Consider the following 25,645-nt stretch of genomic DNA (forward strand, 5'->3'; position numbering starts at 1 on the left):
GTAAACATGGGGGTGTGTCTGATGTCATAAGTCAATGCCGCGATCTCAGGAATGTGAGGCCATGATGTCAGAGTGTTGTAACTCATCCGGCCACCATATAAGGACATGAAATCCTCCCCCACTTCCCCACCCCAGTAAGTTGTCGCTAAGAGTCGCTTCCATGTGGCGTCTCTTGATGTAAGAAGGCGCTGTGTGCCACTCAGACAAATGTGGGGAGGGTGGATGAGTTGTTAGAGAAGGAGCCAACTGAATTATACTAGCTGGGATATATGGAATTCAACATCTGAATCCCCAATTGCTATTTTCATCCCCGTTGGCCTGTATGTACCGTGTGTATATATATATATATATATATATATATATATATATATATATATCTCTTTATTTATATTTCGCCATCCATGTACATAACTCTTCACAGCAGTAATACCCATAACATAATAATACGACACATAATGGGAACAGGCACTTCAGATATAAAAGTAACACAAGGAAAAGGAGTCCCTGTCCCGAAGAGCTTACAATCCAAGTGGTAAGTAGGGAGGACGGTTGAATAAATCCTCCAAGTCCCAGCTTAAGTTAAAACCCACTTCAAAAAAGCCAACCCACATTTGATGCTGACCCAAGACAAAAATCCTTACACTGCATCAAGGCTGAAACACTGGCGCAGCCCGAAACATAGCCCCCCACATTGGAGATAAGAAGTTGGGGGGGTGTGTCGGTCTACCCATCCCTCTGATTGGCTGACGTGATCAGAGTGCCTTCTCCCGCAGCTATTGCATTACCTGATGACCTCCCCAGGGGGAGGAGCATTCCCTGGGCGTTCCTGGAGGAGGTCAGCTCAGGACCCACAAGGTCGTGCGTTTCCTGGGTGGAATCCTGCGCTTCGCTGGTCTGGGAGGCGACCTGGTGCAGCAGGGGAAGCAGCACCCCCATGCCTCCTACGCAGTTAACCACGTCCTGTAGGGCGAGGCAGGGAGATGGGGAGGGGAGGGAGAGACAGGTCAAGAGCTTGGCAAGCAAAATCAGGAGAGAGGCATAAATAAAACCGATAGGAAGAAAAAAGTATAGCGTGGAGAAGGAGCAGAACAAGAAAAAAACCCGTTGAGAAAGAGAGGGGAAAAGAGGGTGAGAGATGCGAGAGGGGTGGCCAACTGCAGTCCTCAAGGGCCAACAACAGGTCAGGTTTTCAGGATATCCCTGCTTCAGTACAGGTCAAAGACTGAGCCACTGATTGAGCCACCTGTGCTGAAGCAGGGACCGATCGATCCACCTGTGCTGAAGCAGGGATATCCTTAAAACCTGACCTGCTGGTGGCCCTTGAGGACTGGAGTTGGCCACCCCCTAGGTAAGACGTAGAAAGAAAAAGAGGTAAGGGATGAGAGCGTGAACAAGAGAAAAAAAACGGGAGAGAGACGAGGGAGGACGGGAGAAAGACGAGGGAGGACGGGAGAAAGACGAGGGAGGACGGGAGAAAGACGAGGGAGGACGGGAGAGAGACGAGGGAGGACGGGAGAGAGACGAGGGAGGACGGGAGAGAGACGAGGGAGGACGGGAGAGAGACGATGGAGGACGGGAGAAAGACGAGGGAGGACGGGAGAAAGACGAGGGAGGACGGGAGAAAGACGAGGGAGGACGGGAGAAAGACGAGGGAGGACGGGAGAAAGACGAGGGAGGACGGGAGAAAGACGAGGGAGGACGGGAGAAAGACGAGGGAGGACGGGAGAAAGACGAGGGAGGACGGGAGAGAGACGAGGGAGGACGGGAGAGAGACGAGGGAGGACGGGAGAAAGACGAGGGAGAAAGACGAGGGAGAAAGACGAGGGAGAAAGACGAGGGAGAAAGACGAGGGAGGACGGGAGAAAGACGAGGGAGGACGGGAGAAAGACGAGGGAGGACGGGAGAAAGACGAGGGAGGACGGGAGAAAGACGAGGGAGGACGGGAGAAAGACGAGGGAGGACGAGAAAAAGACGAGGGAGGACAGGAGAGAGACGAGGGAGGACGGGAGAAAGACGAGGGAGGACGGGAGAGAGAGAAAAAAAAACGAGAGAAAGAAGAGAGGACGAGATACAATGGGAAGGGAATGGGGGAGAAGAAAACGGGAAGATGGTTACGGTACCTTAACATCCCACGTGGTAACTCGGTGGCCCGTCAGCCTTCCGTCAAACAAGTGACTCGGGGACAGGTCCAAGCAGATATTATTTTTAGACGCCTGTGAAGATTGAGCAAAATAAAAGTGCATCAGGTATTGCTGCTACACTACAAACCTCTTTGGTCTTGTGAGAGACTAACACGGACCAACAGGCCAGGTTATCAGGATATCCCTGCTTCAGCACAGGCGGCTCAATCAGTGGCTCAGTCTTTGACCGAGCCACCTGTGCTGATGCAGGGACCGATTGAGCCACCTGTGCTGAAGCAGGGATAGCCAGAAAACCTGGCCTGCTGTTGGCCCTTGAGGACTGGCCTTGGCCGCCCCTGCGCGGAACACATCTCTACATCTCAAACCCGTCACTATCCAATCGCGCAGTTACACTGCGCCTTTTGTTACTTCTAATTGTCGATGAGCGCTAACTAGCCCGCTCCGCCAAGAGATCGGCTCATTTGTTTTTCTTTTAGGTTCACAAGAACAACAACCAAAAAGAAAAGGGGTGCGTGGTTTAGGTTTTCCGACTGTCCATCCGATGTGAACCCTCGCGACCTTCACGGAAAGTGCAGCGAAATCGGCAAAATTCAACACACACTGCCAATCACATAGGTTTCTACGGGGTAACTGGCACCGGCGACCTTTGGGGAGCCTAAATACTTTAGAAAAACTATTTGTGAGCTGCAAAGGTCCCAATTCTGCCAGACTCGCCAAAGATCCTCCCCAGCGTCTCTTCTTTATCGTGTTCGTGTCCGCTGAGGCTCCCTGGCAGGAACGGAACAATCTAAAGAGCTGGTTTCCTACCATCGCAGAATTGCGGCTTTGGCATCCCTAAGATAGTCGCTGTCGCCAATCAAAGTCCTCGCGAGATTGTAACGAAGGCCGCGGCTCTACAACTTCCCATTAATATAGCGAGAAACGTACTGGGAAACCAATCCCCAATCCCCAAACCCTGCTGCGGCTTCACATATGGACCCCCCCATTTGTTGAGATTTCTACATTTCCGTCCCAAGTCCAGTGGTGGATTTCCAGATCCGCCGCCCCGTGGCACTTCCCTGGTGCCGCCCCGTGGCACTTCCCTGGTGCCGCCACCTCCTCCGTGCTGCCGTCTTCTTTGAAATCGCGGCGTGCTTTAGTCACCGAAGCGACATCATACGATGTCATTTGACGTGGCGATGTCGCGTTGCCGTGGCGACGCGACGCCGCGTGGCGTTGCAGCCTCATTTGACACTGCAGAAAGAAGGCGCCGGCGGCAAGAAGGCGGAAGCCGGTACGGAGCTCCCCATCAGGCCCGTTGTGTACGGAGGCGGAAATGTTTGCCGCCCCAACATTTTGCCACGCCAGGCCTGGGCCTATCGGGAAATCTGCCACTGCCCAAGTGTAATGAAAACAGGAGAATTTGGTTGCATCTTTTGATTAAAAAAATGTATTGTTTAACGGGCTTGATTCATTTTTTGATCCAAGGAACAACTAACCGGCTCCTTTGTTATTAGACTTCGGATCAGAAGGTAGAACTGTCCCTAATAAATGGAAAGCCAGTTTGGGAGGAGCGCTGGGTTTGTGTATTTGATTTCCAGAGCTGTGCGGTAATTCCCGCTCGCGGAGATATCATTAACTGCAGGGGTAGCCCGATATAATATTCTCCCCGACACCGGGAGAAAGCGGCCGCTGGGAAATGCGGCCGTGGGCAACGCTGCCAGCGTCCGCCGATGTAAGAGCCGTGCGTGGCTGCTCCTGCCGCAGAGCCGGGCAGATGGATTTATTCGTGACCCGGCTCTCGGGAAAAGTAAAATCAGGCCACCTTTGTATGTTGAATATCCTCCATACTCACTGACCCGCATGAGTGTAAGACTCCTGGGACCCAGAAAGCACGGAGAATGCCACAAAAATGTCATCCCTACTTAGTAAAACTCGTCTCGCAAATAAAGCATCCCAATAGCCTGTGCTCATGGCCACTGTCCCACACCCACAGTCACTCCCACCACCCATTGTGGCCAAACACTGCCACCTACTGCACTTATTCCCTCACCTGCTGTCTCTGTAACTCTCCCATCAAACCACTTAGATTGTAAGCTCTCCGGGGCAGGGATTTCCTGTCCTATTGTCTGACTTTGCTGCGCTTATTGTATTATTATTAGAATTCTCTGTACTGTATTCTTTGTGAAGCGCTGAGTGCACTTTTGGCGCTATATACAGTAAATAAAGATATACACACATCCCCTTCTTAGTAAATATGGGCAGAAATGTATCTGTGCCAAAAAGGAGATTGCTAGCCTCGCGGGGCAGGGGAGTCACTGAGCCTGAAAAATCAGATTACTTTTATATTATGTATTTTCATTTATAGTGCCATGTTATAAATCAAAATATTAGATCTGTAAAAACAACACCATCAATGGAATAAAGACAGGTGACCCCGCGTTGCTGACCCGCTGTGCGCTCTTCTGCGTAGCAGCATTGTACCGCGCGCTTCTCTCCGGGAACGCCCACATACCTGGGGCGTGTAGAAGAGCAGAAGTTTGGCGCTCAGTTCGGAGAGCTCGCTCTCCGGATTAAAGGGGGACACAGCGTTTGGACCTAGAGGAGAAAAGGCGCAGTTAGCAGAGCTATCTATATATACACTGTAATATCTACATCCACATCAGTCTATATGTGGTCTGCCCGGGTAGGACGGCGAAGCAGGAGCTCCTGAAATAAAATGTGTAAGCCAAGGGTGGGCCGCTCCGGTCCTCACGGGACACCAACAGGTCGGGTTTTCAGGATATCCCTGCTTCAGCACATGTGACTCAATCTTCGACTGAGCCACTGATTGAGCCACCTGTGCTGAAGCTGGGATAGCCTTAAAACCTGACCTGCTGGCGGCCCATGAGGACTGTAGCTGCCCACCACCGAGCTAAACGGTGCTATAAGATAGGACACCTTACTGGCCACTCACTTCAATGGCCAGTAAGATGCCTTCCGGCTCTGGAATGTTCCCCCTGGAATATTAAAGCGCGGCGGGTCCTCCCATCAGAGCAGCATCAAACACCGGCTCGTGTGAAAGCTGCACGGGTCTCACCCAGCCCCAACCAATCGGCTTTCTTACAAAGAGTCAACCACACTTAGAGAGACTGATTTATTTATTAGCATCCTGTTAAATCAGCAATGCCACCAGTTTGACACACACAGACACACAGACACACAGACACACACAGACACACAGACACACACAGACACACAGACACACACAGACACACAGACACACAGACACACAGACACACAGACACACAGACACACAGACACACAGACACACTTTTTTTCACATGAAAACTAGGGGGTCACTGAAGATTAAAATAACGCGGATCCGCCCCAGGGGAACCCCATGGACCACCATGCTGTAATCAGTGCAACAGCAGTGTGAGATCCACCAACGTTCAGACTTCACTCACACTCGCGCGCACGCCTAGAATATGGCGGGTGCGCCCGCGCTTTCCGGGGACACCGGCTGCGACCTGCCTCTTCTCTCCCCCGGACTCAGAGGACAGGCGGATCTGTCTGCAGGCGGCGCGGAACGCGTCGGCTGAGAAGCTGGCAGAGTATCTTTCCTGGGGAGTGAGGCTGTGGCACCCTTGGCAGAGGATCACGGCACACTGGGGCGGCCCCAGCTGATCTGGGTGGGGCCGCCGCATACTGGGGTGGTGCCTGGCACACCGGGGTGGGGCCGCCGGCATACTGGTTGAAAAACACTGGTTTATGGAATGAGTAACGTGGAGTGGGCTCTCTCTTATAAAGGAGGAGACTGTAGTAGCGTCAGTGCAAACATACAGAACACAGCGTGGGGACGGGGTAAAAATAAAAATAATGATTAGCAATACAACGGCGGCAAAAAAATTAAAATGCAGCAACCGCGTACGCACTCACACATAAAATTGAGTATTCTGGCGCTACAATGGATCTGCACTTAAAATGTGCAATACTTGGTAGCCAATCACCCCCCCAAAAAATTGTAAAGAATTGAACAAATCTAATTGACTGCCTTAAACAAATATACCCATGCTTAAGGCAAAGATTCCGGCGGCGTCTGTGTCTTTGGACATAGAGCATACGTTTATTTTCTCCATTTATTTTCAGGGCAGCTGAATTGGATGGTGTTTGTCAATCAATTGTTTTCCTTACTCTAGGCCGACCCGCCCTTATCAGAGCCAACAAAGATAAGTGGGGGGCTCTGCCTACGCAAACTCTTGTTGAACCTACAGGGACGTCAGACAGAAGGGAGCAGCCAGACCCCCTCCCTAGTCTTAATACCTAAAGGTGTTGGATTTTAGGACACAAGCCCCCTTAAACACGTCACTGCCTTTAGCACGCTTCGGTTCTCTCACTGACTTCCCCCCATAGAAGGACTTTGTATAAACTCGAACTACTTACCAGTCAGATACAGAGCCCTCACTTGCACCGGCTGCAGGGTGTCATGGAAGATGGACACGGTGCCTAGATGACCTTCCAGAGATGTAGGTGTCCCCCACTCGGTGTCCTGGGTCCCTGCCACTATGGTGGACACGAGACCCTCCCTCGGGTTCTGTAACCCCACCGCCCCCCAGCCATCGCCCGCCGCCGTGGCGGGGAAGGACTGAGAGCGGCTAAGTGCGGCGTGCGAGGCGAAGGTGAGGTCCGGCGTGCGAGAGGGCGAGGTGCAGACAGTGGTGGTCGTGCGGTGACCGGCAGATCCGATGCAGCAGGAGGTGAAAGACTGGAAGGCGATACAAGAGAGATAAGATTGCGGGGAATTGACAGGGATCACTGTACGGAAATATTAGCTGCAGATTCATAGGGCTGAAGGAACAGTTCAGTGTGGCACTGACCGAGATCATAGTTACATAGTAGACGAGGTTGAAAAAAGACTTCCGTCCATCAAGTTCAACCTATGCTAAATTTAGACAACAGATACTTTATCCTATAGCTATACTCATTGATCCAGAGGAAGGCAAACAAAAAACCCCAGTGTCATATCATCCAATGATCTCATAAGGGGAAAAATAAATTCCTTCCTGACTCCAAGAATTGGCAATCGGATTAATCCCTGGATCAACATCCTTCCCATGTATACTTATTTGGTATATCCCTGTACAGTATACCTTTCCTATCTAAAAAGACGTCCAACTTTTTTTGAACAAATCTATTGTATCTGCCATCACAGTCTCCATGGGTAATGAATGCCACATTGTAACTGCCCTTACCGTAAAGAACCCTTTCCTTTGTTGCTGGTGAAATTTCCTTTCCTCCAACCTTAAGGGATGCCCCCGAGTCCTTAGTACTGTTCTTGGGATGAATAGTTCTTTTGAAAGCTCCTTGTCTTGTCCCCGAATATATTTGTATATAGTTATCATATCCCCTCTTAGACGCTTCTTTTCTAATGTAAATAAATCTAATTTAGCTAGTCTCTCCTCATAAGTTAGATTGTCCATCCCCTTTATTAATTTGGTGGCACTTCTCTGCACTTTCTCTAGTTCCATAATGTCTTTTCTTAGGATTGGTGCCCAAAATTGTACTCCATATTCAAGGTGTGGTCTTACTAATGCTTTGTAAAGGGGCAAAATTATTTTTACTTCCCTTCCATCCATTGCCCGTTTGATGCAAGTTAAGATCTTGTTTGCCTTTGCAGCTACTGCATGACAAATTGTCTGTGTGTCCTGCAATCCTCATACCCTGTTGTCTATTTAGCTAATTTTAATTCAATTTAGGTAAAAACATCTCAAATTGTCTGTATGGAAATCATCCCCCTATTGCCTTAATTTAATTCATCTTTCACACTTGTGCAAGACAACACCCACCTTTGAAAAACAATTTGATTTAACTACCCTCACATGTGCTAATTAAGTTTGTTGTACCAACCAGGTGACTTTCTAAATGTATATAAGTAAACTTACAACAGCCATTGCTGCTTGCAGCCTTTGCTCTTAAGCAGAAATGCTTTAAAGTAGAAATCTTTAAAGTAGTATGGAAGTTTAAAAAAGGAAGTTCAAAAAGAAGTGGAAAAAGTGGACACAATCTACTGCTTCTGATTCCTGCATTTGAACTACGCTGGAAAGGAGGTTATCATCCCACACTGCACATCTCAACACATTGCTATTGCTGTGATGCCACCTTTACTTTTTATATTTACTGTAACCTCACTTATTTTCAAATTATGCACTTCCTTCCACCAGCCTCATCATGTCTCTAACTCTATTCATATTTCGCCATCTCTTCTTACTTCACCACTTCTCAGTTCACATGAACTCCTCTCTTACCTGCGCCCTCTGTCACCACACAGTTATGCCGCCTGCACTAAAACACACCCCTACAAATCATCCTCACACATTCTATTTCTGTCCATGCTTCTCCTCCTTGCTTCTGGGGATATCTCTCCCAATCCTGGTCCCTGCCTTATTTCTACTTGCTCTCGTCCTAGCCTTCCACATGCAACTTCTACTCCTTCTGGTGTCAACCCCTCTAACCTCATACCCATCCCCTGCCACCCTCCCTCCTCTCTCCCTTTCTCCTGTGCCCTTTGGAATGCTCGCTCCCTCTCTAACAAGTTCCTCTCTGTGCATGACTTCTTTCTCTCTCACTCCCTGCTTCTCTTTGCTATAACTGAGACCTGGCTCACTCAGTCTGACTCTGCTCTGGAAGCTGCCCTCTCCTATGGTGGCCTTTCCCTCTCCCACACTCCACGCCCTGGTGGCAGGGGTGGAGGCGTGGGGCTCCTGCTCTCCTCTCTCTGCCGTTACAGAACAGTTTCTATTCCCTGCTCTCTTGCTTTTCCCTCCTTCGAGGCTCACACAGTCCAGATCTTCTCTCCTCTCCCGGTCCATGTGGCGGTCATCTATCGCCCACCTTCCTCTACTCATCCCCCTTCTGCCTTTCTCTCTCACTTTGAATCCTGGCTCTCTTTCTTTCTCTCCTCAGACTCCCCTGTTCTTCTCCTTGGGGACTTCAACTGCCACATTGATGACCCCTCTCTCCCTTGGGCTTCCCGCTTTCTTTCTCTAACCTCTTCTTTTGGCCTACAACAGTGGACTGCAGCCAACACCCACAAGGATGGCCACTACTTAGACCTGGTTTTCACTAAAAACTTCTCTCTCTCCGACTTCTCCATTTCCCCTTTTCCTCTCTCCGACCATCACCTCATCTCATTTTCTCTCTCTCGCTTCTCTCCATCTCCATCTCGCCTTCGTTTTTGCAGAAACCTGCGCTCTATTAACCTACCAGCTCTTGATTCCACTTTACGCTCCTCCCTCTCCTCTCTCAGTTCTGCTTCAGACCCTGACAACCTGGTCAGGAACTACAACTCTGCCTTATCTTCCTCTCTTGATCTTCATGCCCCACTTCCTCTCTGCCGTCCTCGCCCTTCTAACCCCAGACCCTGGCTAAACTCCCACACACGCATGCTGCGTTCCTCCACTCGTTCCTCTGAACGCCTCTGGAGGAAATCTCATACACTCGCAGACTTCATTCACTACAAATTTATGCTATCCTGTTTCAACTCTGCCCTCTTTCAGGCTAAACAAACCTTCTTTTCATCACTAATCAACACACACAAATCTAACCCACGCCGTCTCTTTTCTGTCTTTGACTCTCTACTCAGACCACCCTCAGCTGCCTCCTCTTCTTCCTCCATCTCACCTCAGGACTTTGCTGACTTTTTTAAGAAAAAGGTGGAGTCCATACGGCAGAACATCCCATCTGTTGCCTCCTCCCATCCCACAATGCTTCCCAACTCTCCTCCTGTCTTTCTTGACTCTTTTTCTGCTATCTCGGAGGAGGATGTATCACTGCTGATCTCCTCTTCTCCCTCTACCACTTGACCTCTTGATCCCATTCCCTCCCATCTCCTAAAACCTCTTGCTCCTTCTATAATCCCTATGCTCACACAGATCTTTAACTCTTCCCTCTACTCTGGTACCTTTCCTTCATCCTTCAAGCATGCAACCGTTATACCATTACTCAAAAACAGCAAGCTTGACCCTACCTGTCCTTCTAACTATCGACCTGTCTCCCTCCTGCCTTTTGCCTCCAAACTCCTTGAACGTCTTGTATTCTCTCGATTGCTACACTTTCTCAACACCTATTCTGTACTAGACCCTCTACAATCTGGCTTCCACACTGCTCACTCTACTGAAACAGCCCTCACTAAAATAACTGACGACCTCCACGCTGCCAAAGACAGAATTCATTACACTCTGCTCATATTACTCGACCTCTCTGCAGCATTCGACACCATGGACCACCCTCTTCTCCTTCACATTCTCCATACTCTTGGTATTCGGAACAAAGCTTTATCCTGGATCTCCTCTTACCTCTCCCATCGTACCTTCAGTGTCTCTTTTGCCAACACCTCCTCCTCCTCTATAGATCTCTCTGTGGGGGTACCCCAGGGCTCTGTCCTGGGACCCCTTCTCTTTTCTCTCTACACACTCTCTCTAGGTGACCTAATCACATCTTTTGGGTTTAAATATCACCTCTATGCTGACGACACACAAATTTACCTTTCAACCCCTGACCTTACACGTGCTATACAGACCAAAGTTTCTGAATGCCTCTCTGGAATATCATCCTGGATGGCCATCCGCCGACTGAAACGTAACATGGCAAAAACAGAGCTCCTTATACTACCTCCCAAACCTGGCCCTACTACATCCTTCCACATTGCTATTGGAAATACGATCATTCACCCAGTAGCCCAAGCACGCTGCCTAGGGGTCACACTTGATTCCTCTCTCTCATTCTCCTCTCATATTCAAAACGTTTCTAAAACTTGTCGCTTTTTCCTCCGCAATATCACAAAGATACGCCCTTTCCTCTGTTACTCAACTGCTAAAACTCTGACTCAGGCCCTCATTCTCTCACGTCTCGATTACTGCAACCTCCTGCTGTCCGGCCTTCCTACCTCTCACCTGTCTCCCCTACAATCTATCCTAAACCCTGCTGCCAGAATCACTCTACTCTTTCCTAAATCTGTCTCCGCATCTCCCCTCCTGAAATCCCTCTCCTGGCTTCCGATTAAATCGCGTATCTCACACTCAATTCTACTGCTCACTTTTAAAGCTTTACATTCTTCTGCCCCTCATTACATCTCAGCCCTAATTTCTCGCTATGCACCATCACGACTCTTGCGTTCTTCTCAAGGATGTCTTCTTTCTACCCCCTTTGTATCTAAAGCTCTCTCCCGCCTTAAACCTTTCTCACTTTCTGCCCCACACCTCTGGAATGCCCTTCCCCTCAATACCCGACTAGCCCCCTCGCTATCCACCTTTAAGACCCACCTTAAGACACATCTGCTTAAAGAAGCATATGAGTAGCACTGGATAATCATGGACACATGACACAAAGCTTGGCCCCCTGCAGACGCACTTACTAGTATTCCCTCCTACTGTCTCTGTACGTTCTCCCTACCTACCAATTAGATTGTAAGCTCCTCGGAGCAGGGACTCCTTCCTTAATGTTACTTTTACAGTATGTCTGAAGCACTTATTCCCATGATCTGTTATTTATATTTGTTATTTATATGACATGTATTACTACTGTGAAGCGCTATGTACATTTTATGGCGCTATACAAATAAAGACATACATACATACTTTGGGCACTATTGCTAAGCCTGCTGTCTACAAGCACTCCTAAATCCTTCTCCATCAAGGATTCCCCCCATTTATCCCCATTTAATGTGTAATTCGCCTTTTTATTCTTGCTTCCCAAATGCATAACCTTACATTTATCTGTATTAAACCTCATCTGCCATTTACCTGCCCACGTCTTCAGTCTCTCCAAGTCCTTCTGGAGAGAAATTACATCCTGCTCTGATTCTATTACCTTACACAATTTAGTGTAAGTCAGTCAGGGATATCCTGAAAACCTGACCTGTTGGAGGCCCTTGAGGACTGGCGTTTCCTGCCCGTGCGCTCTAGTTCAATTCCCAATGTCAGCTCTTTGCGACCTTGAAAAAGTCTTTTTATTTCCCTGTGCCTCGCGCATCAAACCTAAATGGCAAGCTCTGTGGGGAAAGGTGTGCCTAAAAAAATGCTATTCAGATCATTGAATACGTTGCGTACCTAAATAATAACAATATAGAAATAATAAGTATAATATGTTATTATAGAGGGGCATCTTTCTTCATATATCTCAGAATAAGCAGACAAGCCCTGTACAAAACATAGGCTGGTTACAATACGGATAAACATTGATCGGACAGGTAGGGGGGGGGGCGGGAAGGGAGAGCCCTATACGCTTGCCCTAATACCTGCAGATAGCATCAAACGAACAGGGCTCACTGAAACCCCATGAGACTCGGAGGTCTGGAATTATGTGGTGTGAGCGGCGTCTCTGTAAGGACCTGGTGCGCTAACAGAGTGACGTCAGGTTTAATGGCTATGCACTTCTTCGTTGTTTCTGGCAATTCTGCTAGAGAATTCCTTCAGGAGAAAGACTTCTCACACGTGTATGAGGGTAACCGGCGCTTAAAGCTGCAGTTCATGCAATAATCTACATGTATGTTTTTTCTAAAATAAATCAGTTCTGTACTATGAGTAAATAATTGCAGCATTTAAAAAAATTAAATTAAAAAAGCATTTTTTGTTCCTATAACAACCATTTACAAAGTCACATCCCCTTCCTCTTGTGAAACAGGCTCTGGTACACCCCTTTTAGAGCCCTGCTCTCTCTAGCAGTGCACCCATTGTATCTAGTGACTGCCTGGTCACATGATCTTCCCCACAGAACTTTGCCTCTTTGGTCCACTTCTGCTGCACTGACAGCCATTTAGTGAACCCCTGAGCCGAATCTTCAACTTAGCTAATTACTTATCATTGTGTGGATTGTGGATTGTATTGATGCTCATATTAAAGGGGAAAAACGGCAGCTTGAACTGCTGCTTTAAACAAATTTGAACTTGAACTGTTGCTTTAAACTAATATAATCTGTTTTTCTTTTACCCCTGACAGAACTGGAGCTGATCCTTGATAATTACAGGTCTGGGGAACATCTTAACCCCAAATAGAACTTAAAAGTGTCGGTGAATTAGATTTAAAAAAAGGATTAAAGATGGCTGCAACGATAACACCCCTTATAATGTTAGAACTTTCTATTGCCCACCAGAGTAAGTAGCCATATTTGCTTCACCCCAAAACAAGAATGCAGGGCAAGTACATTCAAAAGTAATTTTCTCAGTTACCAGGGGGCCCCCAATTCCTCTCCCCAAAAATTATTCTTGCCTGGGAAATGTAAAATTGTAATTTGTCTGCCTTTAAGTGTTCGGGAGGAGGAAGAGGGGGAAGAAAGGGGGGGAGAAAGAGGAGGGGGAGGGGCAGGGAAGAAGGGGGGATATAAAGGGGGAGGAGGAAGAATGGGGAGAGGGAGAGGGGGGAGAGAGAAGGGGGGGAGAGAGACAAGGGGGAGATGGTTTAAGCTGTAAACTGCACACAATATAGAAAAAACAGAAATTAAAAAACAAACCAAGCAGCCCAGCATCGTGCATTAAGGTGCCAGTCTAGGCGGTGATGGAGGGGTGACAGTGCCCGTTCCCATGGTGATGGAGGGGTGACAGTGCCCGTTCCCATGGTGATGGAGGGGTGACAGTACCCGTTCCCATGTGACGCACCGTGTGAGTGTGAACATGCATCAAATAAAAGTCAGTACAGGTCCAGGAATTGAACGCGACTGCTGCATAGTGGTAATGAGCACCCCCCCCCCCCCGCCCCACCCCCTTACACTCACCTCGTTGAGGGAGGGGAACCGTAACTGGGCCACCTTCCTCTGCTGCCCGTCTGTGTAAATGTTCACCATATTCTGCCCAAAGGGCCGCCGCCCGGCCACGTGCACGATATCCACACAGTGCTGGGAACCACAAGCAAAAGCAGGTTTTATAGCCGCGCCGCCAGCCATGCACACGGCGCTGTGTAACCCGGGGCTACTCCGCGTGCAGCCCACGGGCGCCAACCAGGGGCATGATGGGACTCAAGAGTGCGGGCGTGTCAACTCGCGACAGTCAGGCACATACAAACAATGTTAGGATCAGCGTCTGAGTCTGCAGGAGTCACATTAATTGTAGTCAGAACTTTTCCAAACGCTATTTCTTGGTCCCAAGCCCCTAAATCGCTCAGATTTAGATCCTTGGAGGTTGAAATCTCTGTGACTTGTCAGCGGACTGCCAGCTCCGGCTAATATCACCGCTCAACGAGTGAAAGTCCCCTCAGTGACAAGCCAATTAAAATATATGATACACACGTTTAAACATGTCTCTTTAAAGCTGCAGTTCAAGCAATATCCTACATACGTTTTTGTTGTTGTATTTTTTTTAAATAAACCAGTTCGGTACTATTAGAAAATAGTTGTAGCATTTAACAAAAAAAATAAAAAACATTTTTAAAGACATTTTTTATGTATTCTAATGTAACAGGCATTTTGATTCCTTTTGCAACCATTTACAAAGTCATACCCCCTTCCCCTTCTGAAACAGCATCACCTTTTTGAGCCCTGCCCTCTCTCTAGCACTGAACCAATTGAATCTAGTGCCTGCCTGGTCACAGGATCTTCCTCACAGAACTTTGTCTGTCAGTGCAGCAGAAGAGGACCCAAGATGCATTTAGTGAACCACCCCAGCCAAATCTTCGCCAATCGATCGGCAACATACAGTAGCTAATCACTTGTCAGTGTGGATATTGCATTGATGCACATATTGAATGGAAAAAAAACCGACAGCTTGAACTGCAGCTCTAAGTGTAATCATTTTTTGGTCTTGCTAAATCAAACAAAAAAAAAACATAATTACAGCCCTCTGGCCCTGTAACTGGCATCTTTTATCCCCTTTGGAAAACTAGTGATGTAGAATCGGTAGGCGGCTTATTGCAGGGCGCTTCAACTGGCGACCTGGGGGCCAAACGTGTTCCGAGAAGGGCTTTGGAGCATTGAGTCTTGGACTCTCTGCGTATATTCATTTCATTGTAGTTGCTTAGGGCAGCCATGGGCCATTTGTCACCTCAACATCAAGGTGTAAGTTATGATAATGTGAATATATAATGGTGCCGCAGTTCTGAATGCTTGCCTATTCTTAAAAGAATAATACTTTTTATGGACCTTTAAACCCATCCAGATTTACATTATATTATTCGTTGCTCTTCTGCTCCTAATGTTTTTGGATCTGGACCCTTTGCGAACCTTGTTGAAGAAGCCCTGGTGTTACGATGTACTGTAGGACCTCCTGGAGGCCCATTTGACACAAGCCGTTAATGAGGCTAAATTGGTGCTTTATGAGTACGCAACTCAAATAGAGACATGATCAGATAACAGTGGACACGTCAACACTCACCCATATGGAGTCGTTGAAGTGCAACTCTGGAAGGGCAACGGTCATGTATTCTTTTTTGGTGCACACAGCCACTACCAGCATCCCGGCCATGGTGAAGAAAGCCTCGAACCCCGTCCCGCTGGCTGTGAAAAAACTAGGACCACACATGAGGTGAGAGGGAGCTGCATCTGTCTTCTTCCAGACCAAGACCGACATGTACATTGGGGGCAGTTAAATGAGACGGTGGTTGTGGTGTAGTGGTTATGGTGTTCATTTTAGATACACAAGCTTGTTGGTTACATTTCTGCCTGAGCCACTAATGTGTGTTCTTTGGCCAATCATTATACAGAAGAAAAAAATGATGTATTTCTAAAAAGTATCTATTCTACCAGAGCTGGGGAGCGTGGTTTTAGGCCTGGGCTGAAAAACGCTACCGGCTGATCGGTTACAACTGAAAGCATCTCATACTATTTCGTCCCTCCTCTTAGAGCTGCCCAGCTACGGGTATGAGATAAAGGCAGAATGAGGGAGTACGGGGAGAGAATAAAGGACTGATAAATACAGAATTCAAATGTGTCAATTTTGTTTCACTGATGGCACAAATATACCAAATATACCAATACGACCCCCACGGATTTTACACACAAGGAACACGTGCAACTAACGAAAAAGTGTACAGCTAGAAGGTCGCCGCAATCACCGACATTCTAATGCATGTTCTTCACAAGACTCTACTAACATCAGAAGCCCAGGAGCATATAAACGTACATCTTCACACAGAGACATCTCATGTTAGGTCGAATTTTTGGGATGAGATATGAAAGCGAGTTAACGCATCTTCCGCATAGTGATGTGCCATTTATTTCCAGTGTTGAATTCCTCCTGCTTTCTCTCCTACTGTAGTTACAGCGTAAAAACTGACAGCAAATGTCTTGCCAAAACAGCTTTGGGACTTAGGGGAAGCGTAACCCAATAGGAGGAACTAAAATAGTGAGATAATCTCTATATATCATAGCTGTATGTTGATGCCTTATCCTGTATATATATATCATATCTATATGTTGGGGTCTTATCCCTATATATTGTATCTGTATGTTGGTATCTTATCTATCCATCTATCTCTTGATAAAGGCTCCATTGGGAGCTAAAACGTTGAGAAATACATTTCACCTTTGGATCTTGTAGTGCCTGTCCTGATTTCCTCTATCAGATGTACAGCCTTGCTGACACCTGGACCGTCTACCTGTATCTACGCACATGGGAGTGCCTGGTTTCCTGGACTGTTACATATATATATATACACACACACACACACACACACATGTATGTTGGTACCTTGCATCCCTACTCAATAATTACCTGTACAGCTGCTTGCGCTTCCGTCCCGTCAGTAGCTCGTCCTTCATCTCCTCGTTCAGACAAACCCAAGCGTGAAAGGCAAAGCCGGCTCCTGGCCACCTCTGCATGGTGGGCACCATGATCCCTGACATGCTGGGGGTCAGGTCGAAATACTGCAGGGCCCTCTCTGGACCATCCTTCCTGGCCATTGCGGAGAGAGCCCTGATGACCTGCGTTGTGTACAGGTGGGAGCAGCCTGCCTCGGCCTGGAGAAGTTTGATCAGCTGCCGCAGCTCAGCAGGTCGCAGGGAGAGCCGACCCAGCACCTGCAGGAGGTGGATAAGGTTTTCGGCAGACTTGCCATCCAGTTCCACCTCGCTGCGGAGAGTCGCAAGGACGTGACCCACCATCCCCGCCTGCACACAGGTCATGCGGTTCCGCAGGGAGGAGTCACAGGTGCGCTTCAGCCAATCAGACACCAGGATCTGGAGGTCACGGGGAGCAAGTTCAGGGATCCACTGGACCAGCAGGAGCAGGGGCTGCTCATTGTGAATGGAATGGACTAGACCTGTGTTGTGATCAACTTCCAGGGCCTGCAGAGAGAACATTAAGGGCCAGATTTACTGAACGATGCCAAGCCTTAGCACGCCTTCAAGCACAGACACATGAATGGGACATGTGGTTATTAACAGAGATAATGTGTTCTAATGGCAGTGATGTGTTTGACGTGTCCCATTTGTGCGATTGATGCCTTTTTTTTTTTTTTAAATCAATATCCGACACCTAAAAGTATTTCTAAATGATGTTTTACAGTTTGTAAAGACAGTGCGCTGAGACTTGTGAGGGGTGTGATTTCCTTGGGCTGCTCGCTTGTGTCGTAAGCACAAGGACAGAGTAAAAAAAAAAAAAAAAATTGTTTATTGACCAACAATCCCCCATGACGAGGACCCTAAAATGTTGACACCAGCAAAGTTATAATGAAACACAATGCACAAGCTCTATCACCATGTTTAGCAACTCCTGAAGAAGGCGCTTAGTGGGCTGGCTTTGGCTCTTCAGGACTTCGTAAAGGTGGGAATATCCAATCCGCTCTTTAAACACCTCCTATAAAACCAAAATAAATGAATAAGTGTAAACGTATTAATGAACAGATTTCTTTTTATAGTGCTGAGGGTGTACGCAGTGCTGTGCCTAGAATTTAAAGAACACGATTACCTGCCCTCAAGAGCTTGCAATCTAGTTTTTGATGCATGACATTACAAGGAGATCGGCGAGGCGAGATCTGAGAGGCGGGATCACGAGAGACGTGGTCCTCGTCAACATGCTACCTTTCAGTCCCGTTTAGAACATCTGACGATGAAAGGTCCAAGGATGGACCCGACACGTTGGGTGTACTCTCCGATTGTTCACGAAGAAAACACAAGATTCGGAAGGAAAGCGTTATGGAACATTTTTGACTCTCAAGTCTATTCGAACTTTGCCTAAGTGGACCTGAACATTTTTTCACACGATTACATTTGGGTGTTGGCCGCACTCCTGGGTTCTGTTGCCCCATGAGAACTTCTGTACAGTATATGGAGCTCCTTTTTCTGTGTATAACATCGTACCGCTCCATCTGCCTACATCCCCATTCACTGCGCTCAATGCCAACTGATCATACCGGGACATTTCTGGTGATACAGAGTAACATCATATAAACGTACAGGTCACCAATGCTTTCAGTGGCAAAGACAAAGGTCAACTGTGTTTGGTATCCTACCCCATTACCCCTGCACTCCAGCAATGAATACAAGCATAGTACCTACCCAATGTAGGAGTTACCCCTAGGGAGGCTCGAAATTAGGCGAGACGGCATTAGGGGCAGCAGCTGCAATGTCCATTTTTTTTAGTCTTTTTCTTAATAAATTAATCTGTATATTGTTGAAAATGTAAAAATCATAATTTGCGGTAATTAGTCGTTTTATAGCCGGCTCCCATCCGGGGTGAAGCAAATGGTTCTTCGCTTCTGGTGTACAAATCTCTTTGGTGTTTCTACAGTACAGTATATCAGTTGCATTGGATAAAGTTCTCCCCATTCCTCCTGGAGAGCTATGCAGAGGAGCATATTAAATCCTTGCAGGATACTGCCAGCACGGCTCATCCAACTCTTACCTTGGCGGAGGGAGAATTCCTCATGATGGAGGTCAGGACACCAATGGCATTAACTGTGATGGAGTCGGAGTCATTATCAACCACCTGAACAGAGGACAGAGGGACAGTAATGAGAGCGGCATCTCAGGGCTCCCAGACCACTGATAAGTCCCCAAATCACCATGCACCCCCAAATCAGAGAACCCAGCGCATGCCACCACACCAACACAGCATGATTCAATCAATAAACCCATGGACAAACAGGACAGCACCATCCCCAAAATCAGTATTATGACTTGTAGATTACCACCACCATTTATTTGACATATAGCTCCTCCAGCTAATTGCGTTGCAAATATATTGTGTGTGCTTGTGTGTGTGTGATATATATATATATATATATATATGACACACCTATATACACGTGTGTTTGCGTATATATAACCCCATCTGAAAGGGTTACTAATATGGCTGTTATATGCTGGGCCCCACTCTGGGTTGCTTTGGAGATAAAAACGCACCACACAGGTGTATTTAAAAAGGAGGGACTATTCTAGAAGGTTAGGTTCCAGGAGGACAAGAGAAGAAGAGCCTCAGGGAGAGTAGATCAGTAATGTTTCTAAAGTAATAGTATAGACCAGTCCCCCATGGTTATTATGTTGTAGATAGGGACAGTACCTGTTAAGTTAGGATCCCCGAAAGGAATTGTATGCTGACTGAGTAATGAAAAGGAATAAAGCACGCCATAGAGAGCCCAGAAAGACAGTAATGAAAGAGGCATCTCCGTACAGTACAGCGCTGTTAATATGTGTATGAGCGGTCCCTGTCCATGGGGACACTAATAAATGACTGTTGTACTACAATAGTTCCTGGCGCCCATTCTACAAGCCTGCTGCCTCATCACCCAGCCACCTGAATCCAGCCCAAGTCAAGGTAACCCATGCAGAGAAGTCATACATAACACACCGATGTAATCTCACGATTACACGATGCGTGTGTGACGTCCGCGGCATCATTTGACGCTGCAGTTCAGGATGAGGAGTAGGGCGGCAGGTAAGGAGGTGGCCTCAACAACTAATCGACTTTCCGATAGGCCCGAGAGTACGGCAAAAGTATATGGGGGAGGACATTTTTCCCGCCCCAAATTTTGACGCCCTAGGCCTGGGCCTAACGAGAAATCCGCCACAGGGTTTAGCTCCGGAATTTGACTACGCCATTCTAAAACGCCGAATTTCTTTTTCTGCAGACATTCTATTCTGTTTAGGATCATCGTCTTGCTGCATGACCCACTTTCGTTTCTGCTTCAGCTCCATCTCACCGACGGATGGTCTGACCTTCTTCTATAGAACCTTCTGCTACAACGCAGAATTCATGTTTGTGTCAATGATGGCCAGCCATCCAGGTCCTGAGGCAGCACAGCAGCCCCAAACCAACACACTCCCACCACAATGCTTAACTGTTCGGATGAGCTTCTTCTGTTCGAACGCAGTGTTTGGTTTTCGCCGAACATAACGTTTCTCATTGAAGCCAAAAAGTTCTACCTTTGACTCATCTGTCCAGAGAACATTCTTTCAGAAGTCTTGTGGATCATCTATGTGCTCTGTCGAATTTCAGACAGGCAGCAATGTTCTTTTTAGAGAGCGGTGGTTTTCTCTTGGCTATCCTTCCATGACCACCATTCTTGTTCAGTCTCTTTCTGATAGTTGAGTCATGAACACTCACATTAGCCAAGGCGAGAGTGGCCTGCAGATCCTTGGTTTTTACATTGGAGTTTCTTGTGACTTCCTGGGTGTTTTTTTGGTTTGTTCGTGGAGAGTTTGGTAGGACGACAGCTCCTGGGCAGAAGGACTGCGGTCTTGAACTTTCTCCATTTGTAGACTGTCTGACAGTGGATTGGTGGAGCCACAACTCCTTAGAAATGGTTTTGCAACCCTTTCTATACTGATGAGCATCAACTGCTTTTCTGAGGTCCTCAGAGATTTCTTTTGATCTCATTGATATTAATCATTGCAAATGTGTAAGTGCACGCTACTTAGCAATCACGAAAACACAAGCACTACAGTCCTGAAAATCGAACATTTCAGTCTCTCCACCAGGATACATAGATAACTATTAGACAAAATGGCCGCCCACACACGAGGTAGAATATCTCAGCAGAGGGGTAGGTGGTGAACGGTAAAAAGGTAAGTATTACATTTCATTAAAGTCAAAGACTGAGCCACCTGCGCTGAAGCAGGAATATCCTGAAAACCTGGCCTGTTGGTGGCCCCTGGCCTAAAGGGGTAGGCCTCGTCCATGGTGTTTGGAGCGCTCGCATGCTGCGCGATGAGTTACATTAGGGCAATGGGAACGTCTATGCTGCGTGCGCATCGGCAGGAGCTATGCTTAGAGGCAAAAAAAAAAACCAATTTGTCTTGGTAGTGCGATGGCAGGGTTACGTGAGCGGTTCACCCAATGCCACTCCGCACGTCCCGCTGCGCTGCACAGCCCTGTATAACACAGGCTGCGTCGCACATCCCCGTGCATTCAGGGAGATAAAGTTACTCGTTCAAAAACATAATGACATGAAGCTGCAATTGACACCGGATCAGCCCTCTCAGTGTCAGTGATATTACCAGGCTGCTTCTCAACCAGAGGTGATCAGAGCCTCTCCCTGAGAACAACATGTGGTGATGGGTAATACATTACATGTCAAGACCAGGCATTTTACTTTGGGGGAGGTGTGTGGGGAGGGGGAAGGGGGGGTGTGGGTGGGGGGGTTCGTTCTGGGTAAGGAGAGGCTATATTTCATTTTGCCCAGATGCTGCTAAGCCTGTATTTAACAGCTAAAGGAGACGGGCACCGTGCTTTGGTACACAAGGCTGTGCCAGCGTCAGTGGAGTTAAAGAAATGACCCAGAAAATTGCACGGTTTCCGTCCTTTGAGACCGCATCGAAACCAGCGTTTAAACGCCAGTATTCAGCCTGAAAACAACCTTTTCATGTAAATCCCCAAAGTAATTTAAAAAACAATACATCAAGATGTCTTTGCAGTATCCTAATGGCCACACAAAGCAACGGTGAGGCGGCCAGTGTCCTTTATTTAGACTGATTTGTTATTTTTTGTAATAAAGTTATTATTTAGGATACCCCCCTTTATTCTCCCCGATCCGGGCACATTATAAATACTCTGCAGCATTCAGTACTGAAATATGTGACAATATTCTTAAGATAACTTCTACCGTAACCTACAGTACCAGCAAAAGTGTGGGTCAACTACCACGGGGGGGGGGGGGCAGCCACGGAATCCTGACCACGCCCGTTACTTTATCATCTTCCTATTATTTAAGATGGGAACAACCTTGCAGAAGCAGAAGCTTCCGCGGAGCACAGCTGCACCTATTGTACACACACACGCGTGTGACTGCGCTGCTGTGCGCTCATCTGGGTGTATCAAAAAGCTACGAACCTTTTCTACCACCATGTCATGTGACAATCGGCTATTTCACCACAGCTGTCCAGAACTCTCTTTGGGGTCTTCACCCCACCCCCCAACAGGTCAGGTTTTCAGGATTTCCCTGCCTCAGCACAAGTGGCCTAATCAGTCCCTGCTTCAGCATAGGTGGCTCAATCAGAGGTTCAGTGAGCCTCTGATTGAGCCCCCTGTGCAGAAGCTGGGATATCCTGAAATATGGACCTCCTGGGGGGTCTTAAGGATTGGTGTTGAGAACCCCTTGCCCTAGGCTGCGCTTATAGTGCCCGGCGACGCAACGTGGCGCCAAAACAAATACATTGGATCCGTCGCATGCGCTTATAGTAAGTGCGACGGCGCTGCAAAAATTTTTGAAGCCATTGAAATGTGATTTTGGGAAAGACAGCCGCCACTGACCGTCTCTACACCAATCACAGAGTGCCTACTGCACTATGCCCGCCCCCGTTTGTGACGTCACTGGCCTTGTCGCCAGCGGCGTCGCTCCAACCCCAAGTGCAACTTTCGCCAATGGTGACGGCGACGTCATCGGTCCTCTGGCGCTATAAACGCGGCCTTAGATAACGGAGCAGGTTGCGCTGTTGGTCTCGTGCCTAGCGGTTGAGAACCCAACGTTAATCCTACACAATGACGGAGCAGTGTGGGCACGGCCAGGGCTGGTACGCGGCCCGATGCTTCCAGCCCGCGTCCTCCAGCCACGCTCCGATCACACAGGCGAGGCCCCAGATGAAAATATCCGCAGGGGAGTGGGGCAGTACGATTAACCCTTTCTCAGCCGCAGGGGTAGGCCAGCAGTGACGCAGATAACTCCTGCAGTATTTCATGCGTTCTCCAATGCCCACGGCGTAAAAATGGTGACATTGTGTATTCAACAAGGCATCTCCTTGCAGGAACCCAGAGAAGAAGAATGAGATGCCCTAGATCAGGGGGGGGGGGGGTGCTCAACTCCAGTCCTCAATACTCCCCCAACAGGCCAGGTTTTCAGGATATCCCTGCTTCAGCACAGGTGGCTCAATCGGTCCTTGCGCCAGCATAGGTTGCTCAATCGGTCCTTGCGCCAGCATAGGTTGCTCAATCGGTCCTTGCGCCAGCATAGGTGGCTCAAAGACGGAGCCTCTGATTGAGCCACCTGTGCTGAAGCAGGGATATCCTGAAACCCTGACCTGTTGGTGGGGGGCTTGAGGACGGGAGCTGAGCCCCCCTGCCCTAGATCTCTCAGTTTTGACTCCGTGCAGGAACCTTGACAGCACCGCACCTTCTCGAATGACAATCCTGCCTGGGAGGGGCGCTCTGTATCTACCTCCACCTCCCCGTCTCGAGACGCGTGCCGCTGGGAGAGGATCGGTTTAGCTTATTGGTAGGCGTCCTGGCTGCCTGGGCCTGCGCTCCCATCTCGCACTCGGGAAGACTTGTTGTGCACAAGATGAGTTGTTCTGCCCCCGTCTCCCACAAGCTCAGCAGATGCTCAGATACTCAGCAGCTGGCAGCACGGCAGACACCGGATAAGTGGCTCACGGTGCCTGCCGATGTATTGCATTCTGTCTACTGCAGGGTGGCTGGAAGAGCGAGAGAACGGGGGGAACCCTTTACTCGTCTGACCAGGGCAGGAACATCACTTAAGGGTGCAACCCCATATAGCCATCTTTAAAAAAGAAACCATGCTAAGAGCAAAGAGTTGGCATTTGTTTCCCTGGAAACGGATTACAAATTGCATTTATTAGGGGCCATCATTGGAGTGCTCGTTTTTATCTTTATCCCACCCTATCCTTATCAGGGAGCCCATAAAGACAAGGGGACGGGAAAGTGAGAGAGGGGGAGGGGGAGAGATGGGGGAGAGGAAGATGGAGGGGTGAGAGGGAGGTAGAGAGGGGGGAGGGAGGAAGGGGGGGGAGGGAGGAAGAGGGGGGAGGGAGAGGGAGAGAGAGGAGAAGGGGAGGAAGAGAGAGGGGAAGGGGTAGGAAGAGAGGGGAGAAGGGGTAGGAAGAGAGAGGGGAAGGGGTAGGAAGAGAGGGGAGAAGGGGAGGAAGAGAGATGGAGGGGGAGGAAGAGAGATGGGGGGGGGAGGAAGAGAGATGAGGGGGAGGAAGAGAGATGGGGGAGGGGGAGAAAGAGAGAGGGGGAGGGGGAGGAACAGAGAGGGGGAGGGGGAGGAAGAGAGAGGAGGGGAGGAAGAGAGAGGAGGGGAGGGGGAGGAAGAGGGAGGGGGGAGGAAGAGAGGGGGGGAGGAAGAGGGAGAGTGAGGGAGGCTCTGTCTGTGCAAACTCTTGCTGAACACACAATGACTCCAGACAGAAGGGAGCAGCCAGAGGAGATCAAACCCTCCCAAGTCCCCGCTCACCGGGTTACATAACACCTTTATAACAGGATTTCAAAATACTTCTAGGTGCCAGGTTTTAGTGATAAAGACATCAAACCGCCCGCATGTGCCGGTCATTAGTGCACTTCAGGGCTTCCTGAAGGAGGAAAGGATGGAGCTATGGGGAGTAAAGCAGGAAGGGCTGGCATATATACCCACTGTGAGCCCCGTACATTGCAGGTAACACCCACTGTCCTACCTGCATCAACTCTCCGTACTATATACACCCAGCACGGACCTCTTCTAACACATATATTTATAAAGGGTAAGAAATACACTGCTCCCGTAGAAAGATTGCATCAAATCCCTGCTTACTGTATTTCTTGCAATAAAGGAACACCATACGTTTTTTTGCCGGTTCCTATGTAATGCTAGTCTTATCTGATAATCGCCGCACTCGCCCTTTTAACCCTAGACCCTGGTTAAATTCCCACACGCGCATGCTGCGTTCCTCCACTCGTTCCTCTGAACGCCTCTGGAGGAAGTCTCACACTCTCGCAGACTTCCTTCACTACAAATTTATGCTATCCTGTTTCAACTCTGCCCTCTCGCAAGCTAAACAAGCCTACTTTTCTTCACTAATCAACATGCACAAGTCTAACCCACGCCGACTGTTCTCTGTCTTTGATACTCTACTCAAACCACCCTCCGCTGCCTCTCCTTCCTCCATATCCGCTCAGGACTTTGCTGACTATTTTAAGGAAAAGGTGGAATCCATACGTCAGAACATCCCCTCTGTTTCTTCCTCCCATCCTACACCTCTTCCTAACTCTCCTCCTGCCTTCCTTGACTCTTTTTCCACTGTCTCAGAGGAGGATGTGTCGCTGTTGATCGCCTCTTCTCCCTCTACCACTTGCCCTCTTGACCCCATTCCCTCCCATCTCCTAAAACCTCTTGCTCCTACTATAATCCCTA

General features: G+C 48.3%; 1 protein-coding gene across 4 annotated transcripts in view; it reads right to left on the reverse strand.

Moving 5' to 3' along the window:
* Positions 1-25,645, reverse strand: part of NBEAL2 (neurobeachin like 2) — a 249,925-nt gene that overhangs the window by 75,771 nt on the left and 148,509 nt on the right. For all 4 annotated transcript variants that reach the window (XM_075588105.1, XM_075588102.1, XM_075588103.1 and 1 more), the window contains 9 exons: positions 18,928-19,011; positions 17,782-17,880; positions 16,798-17,369; positions 15,460-15,592; positions 13,869-13,988; positions 6,546-6,867; positions 4,636-4,718; positions 2,121-2,213; positions 786-960 (listed from right to left, as the gene is read on the reverse strand). In XM_075588105.1, coding sequence (XP_075444220.1) covers positions 786-960; positions 2,121-2,213; positions 4,636-4,718; positions 6,546-6,867; positions 13,869-13,988; positions 15,460-15,592; positions 16,798-17,369; positions 17,782-17,880; positions 18,928-19,011 — 1,681 coding nt within the window. The remainder of the gene's footprint in view (positions 1-785; positions 961-2,120; positions 2,214-4,635; positions 4,719-6,545; positions 6,868-13,868; positions 13,989-15,459; positions 15,593-16,797; positions 17,370-17,781; positions 17,881-18,927; positions 19,012-25,645) is intronic.

Source organism: Ascaphus truei, chromosome 2 (genome assembly GCF_040206685.1).
Source record: "Ascaphus truei isolate aAscTru1 chromosome 2, aAscTru1.hap1, whole genome shotgun sequence".
Lineage (NCBI taxonomy): Eukaryota > Metazoa > Chordata > Amphibia > Anura > Ascaphidae > Ascaphus > Ascaphus truei.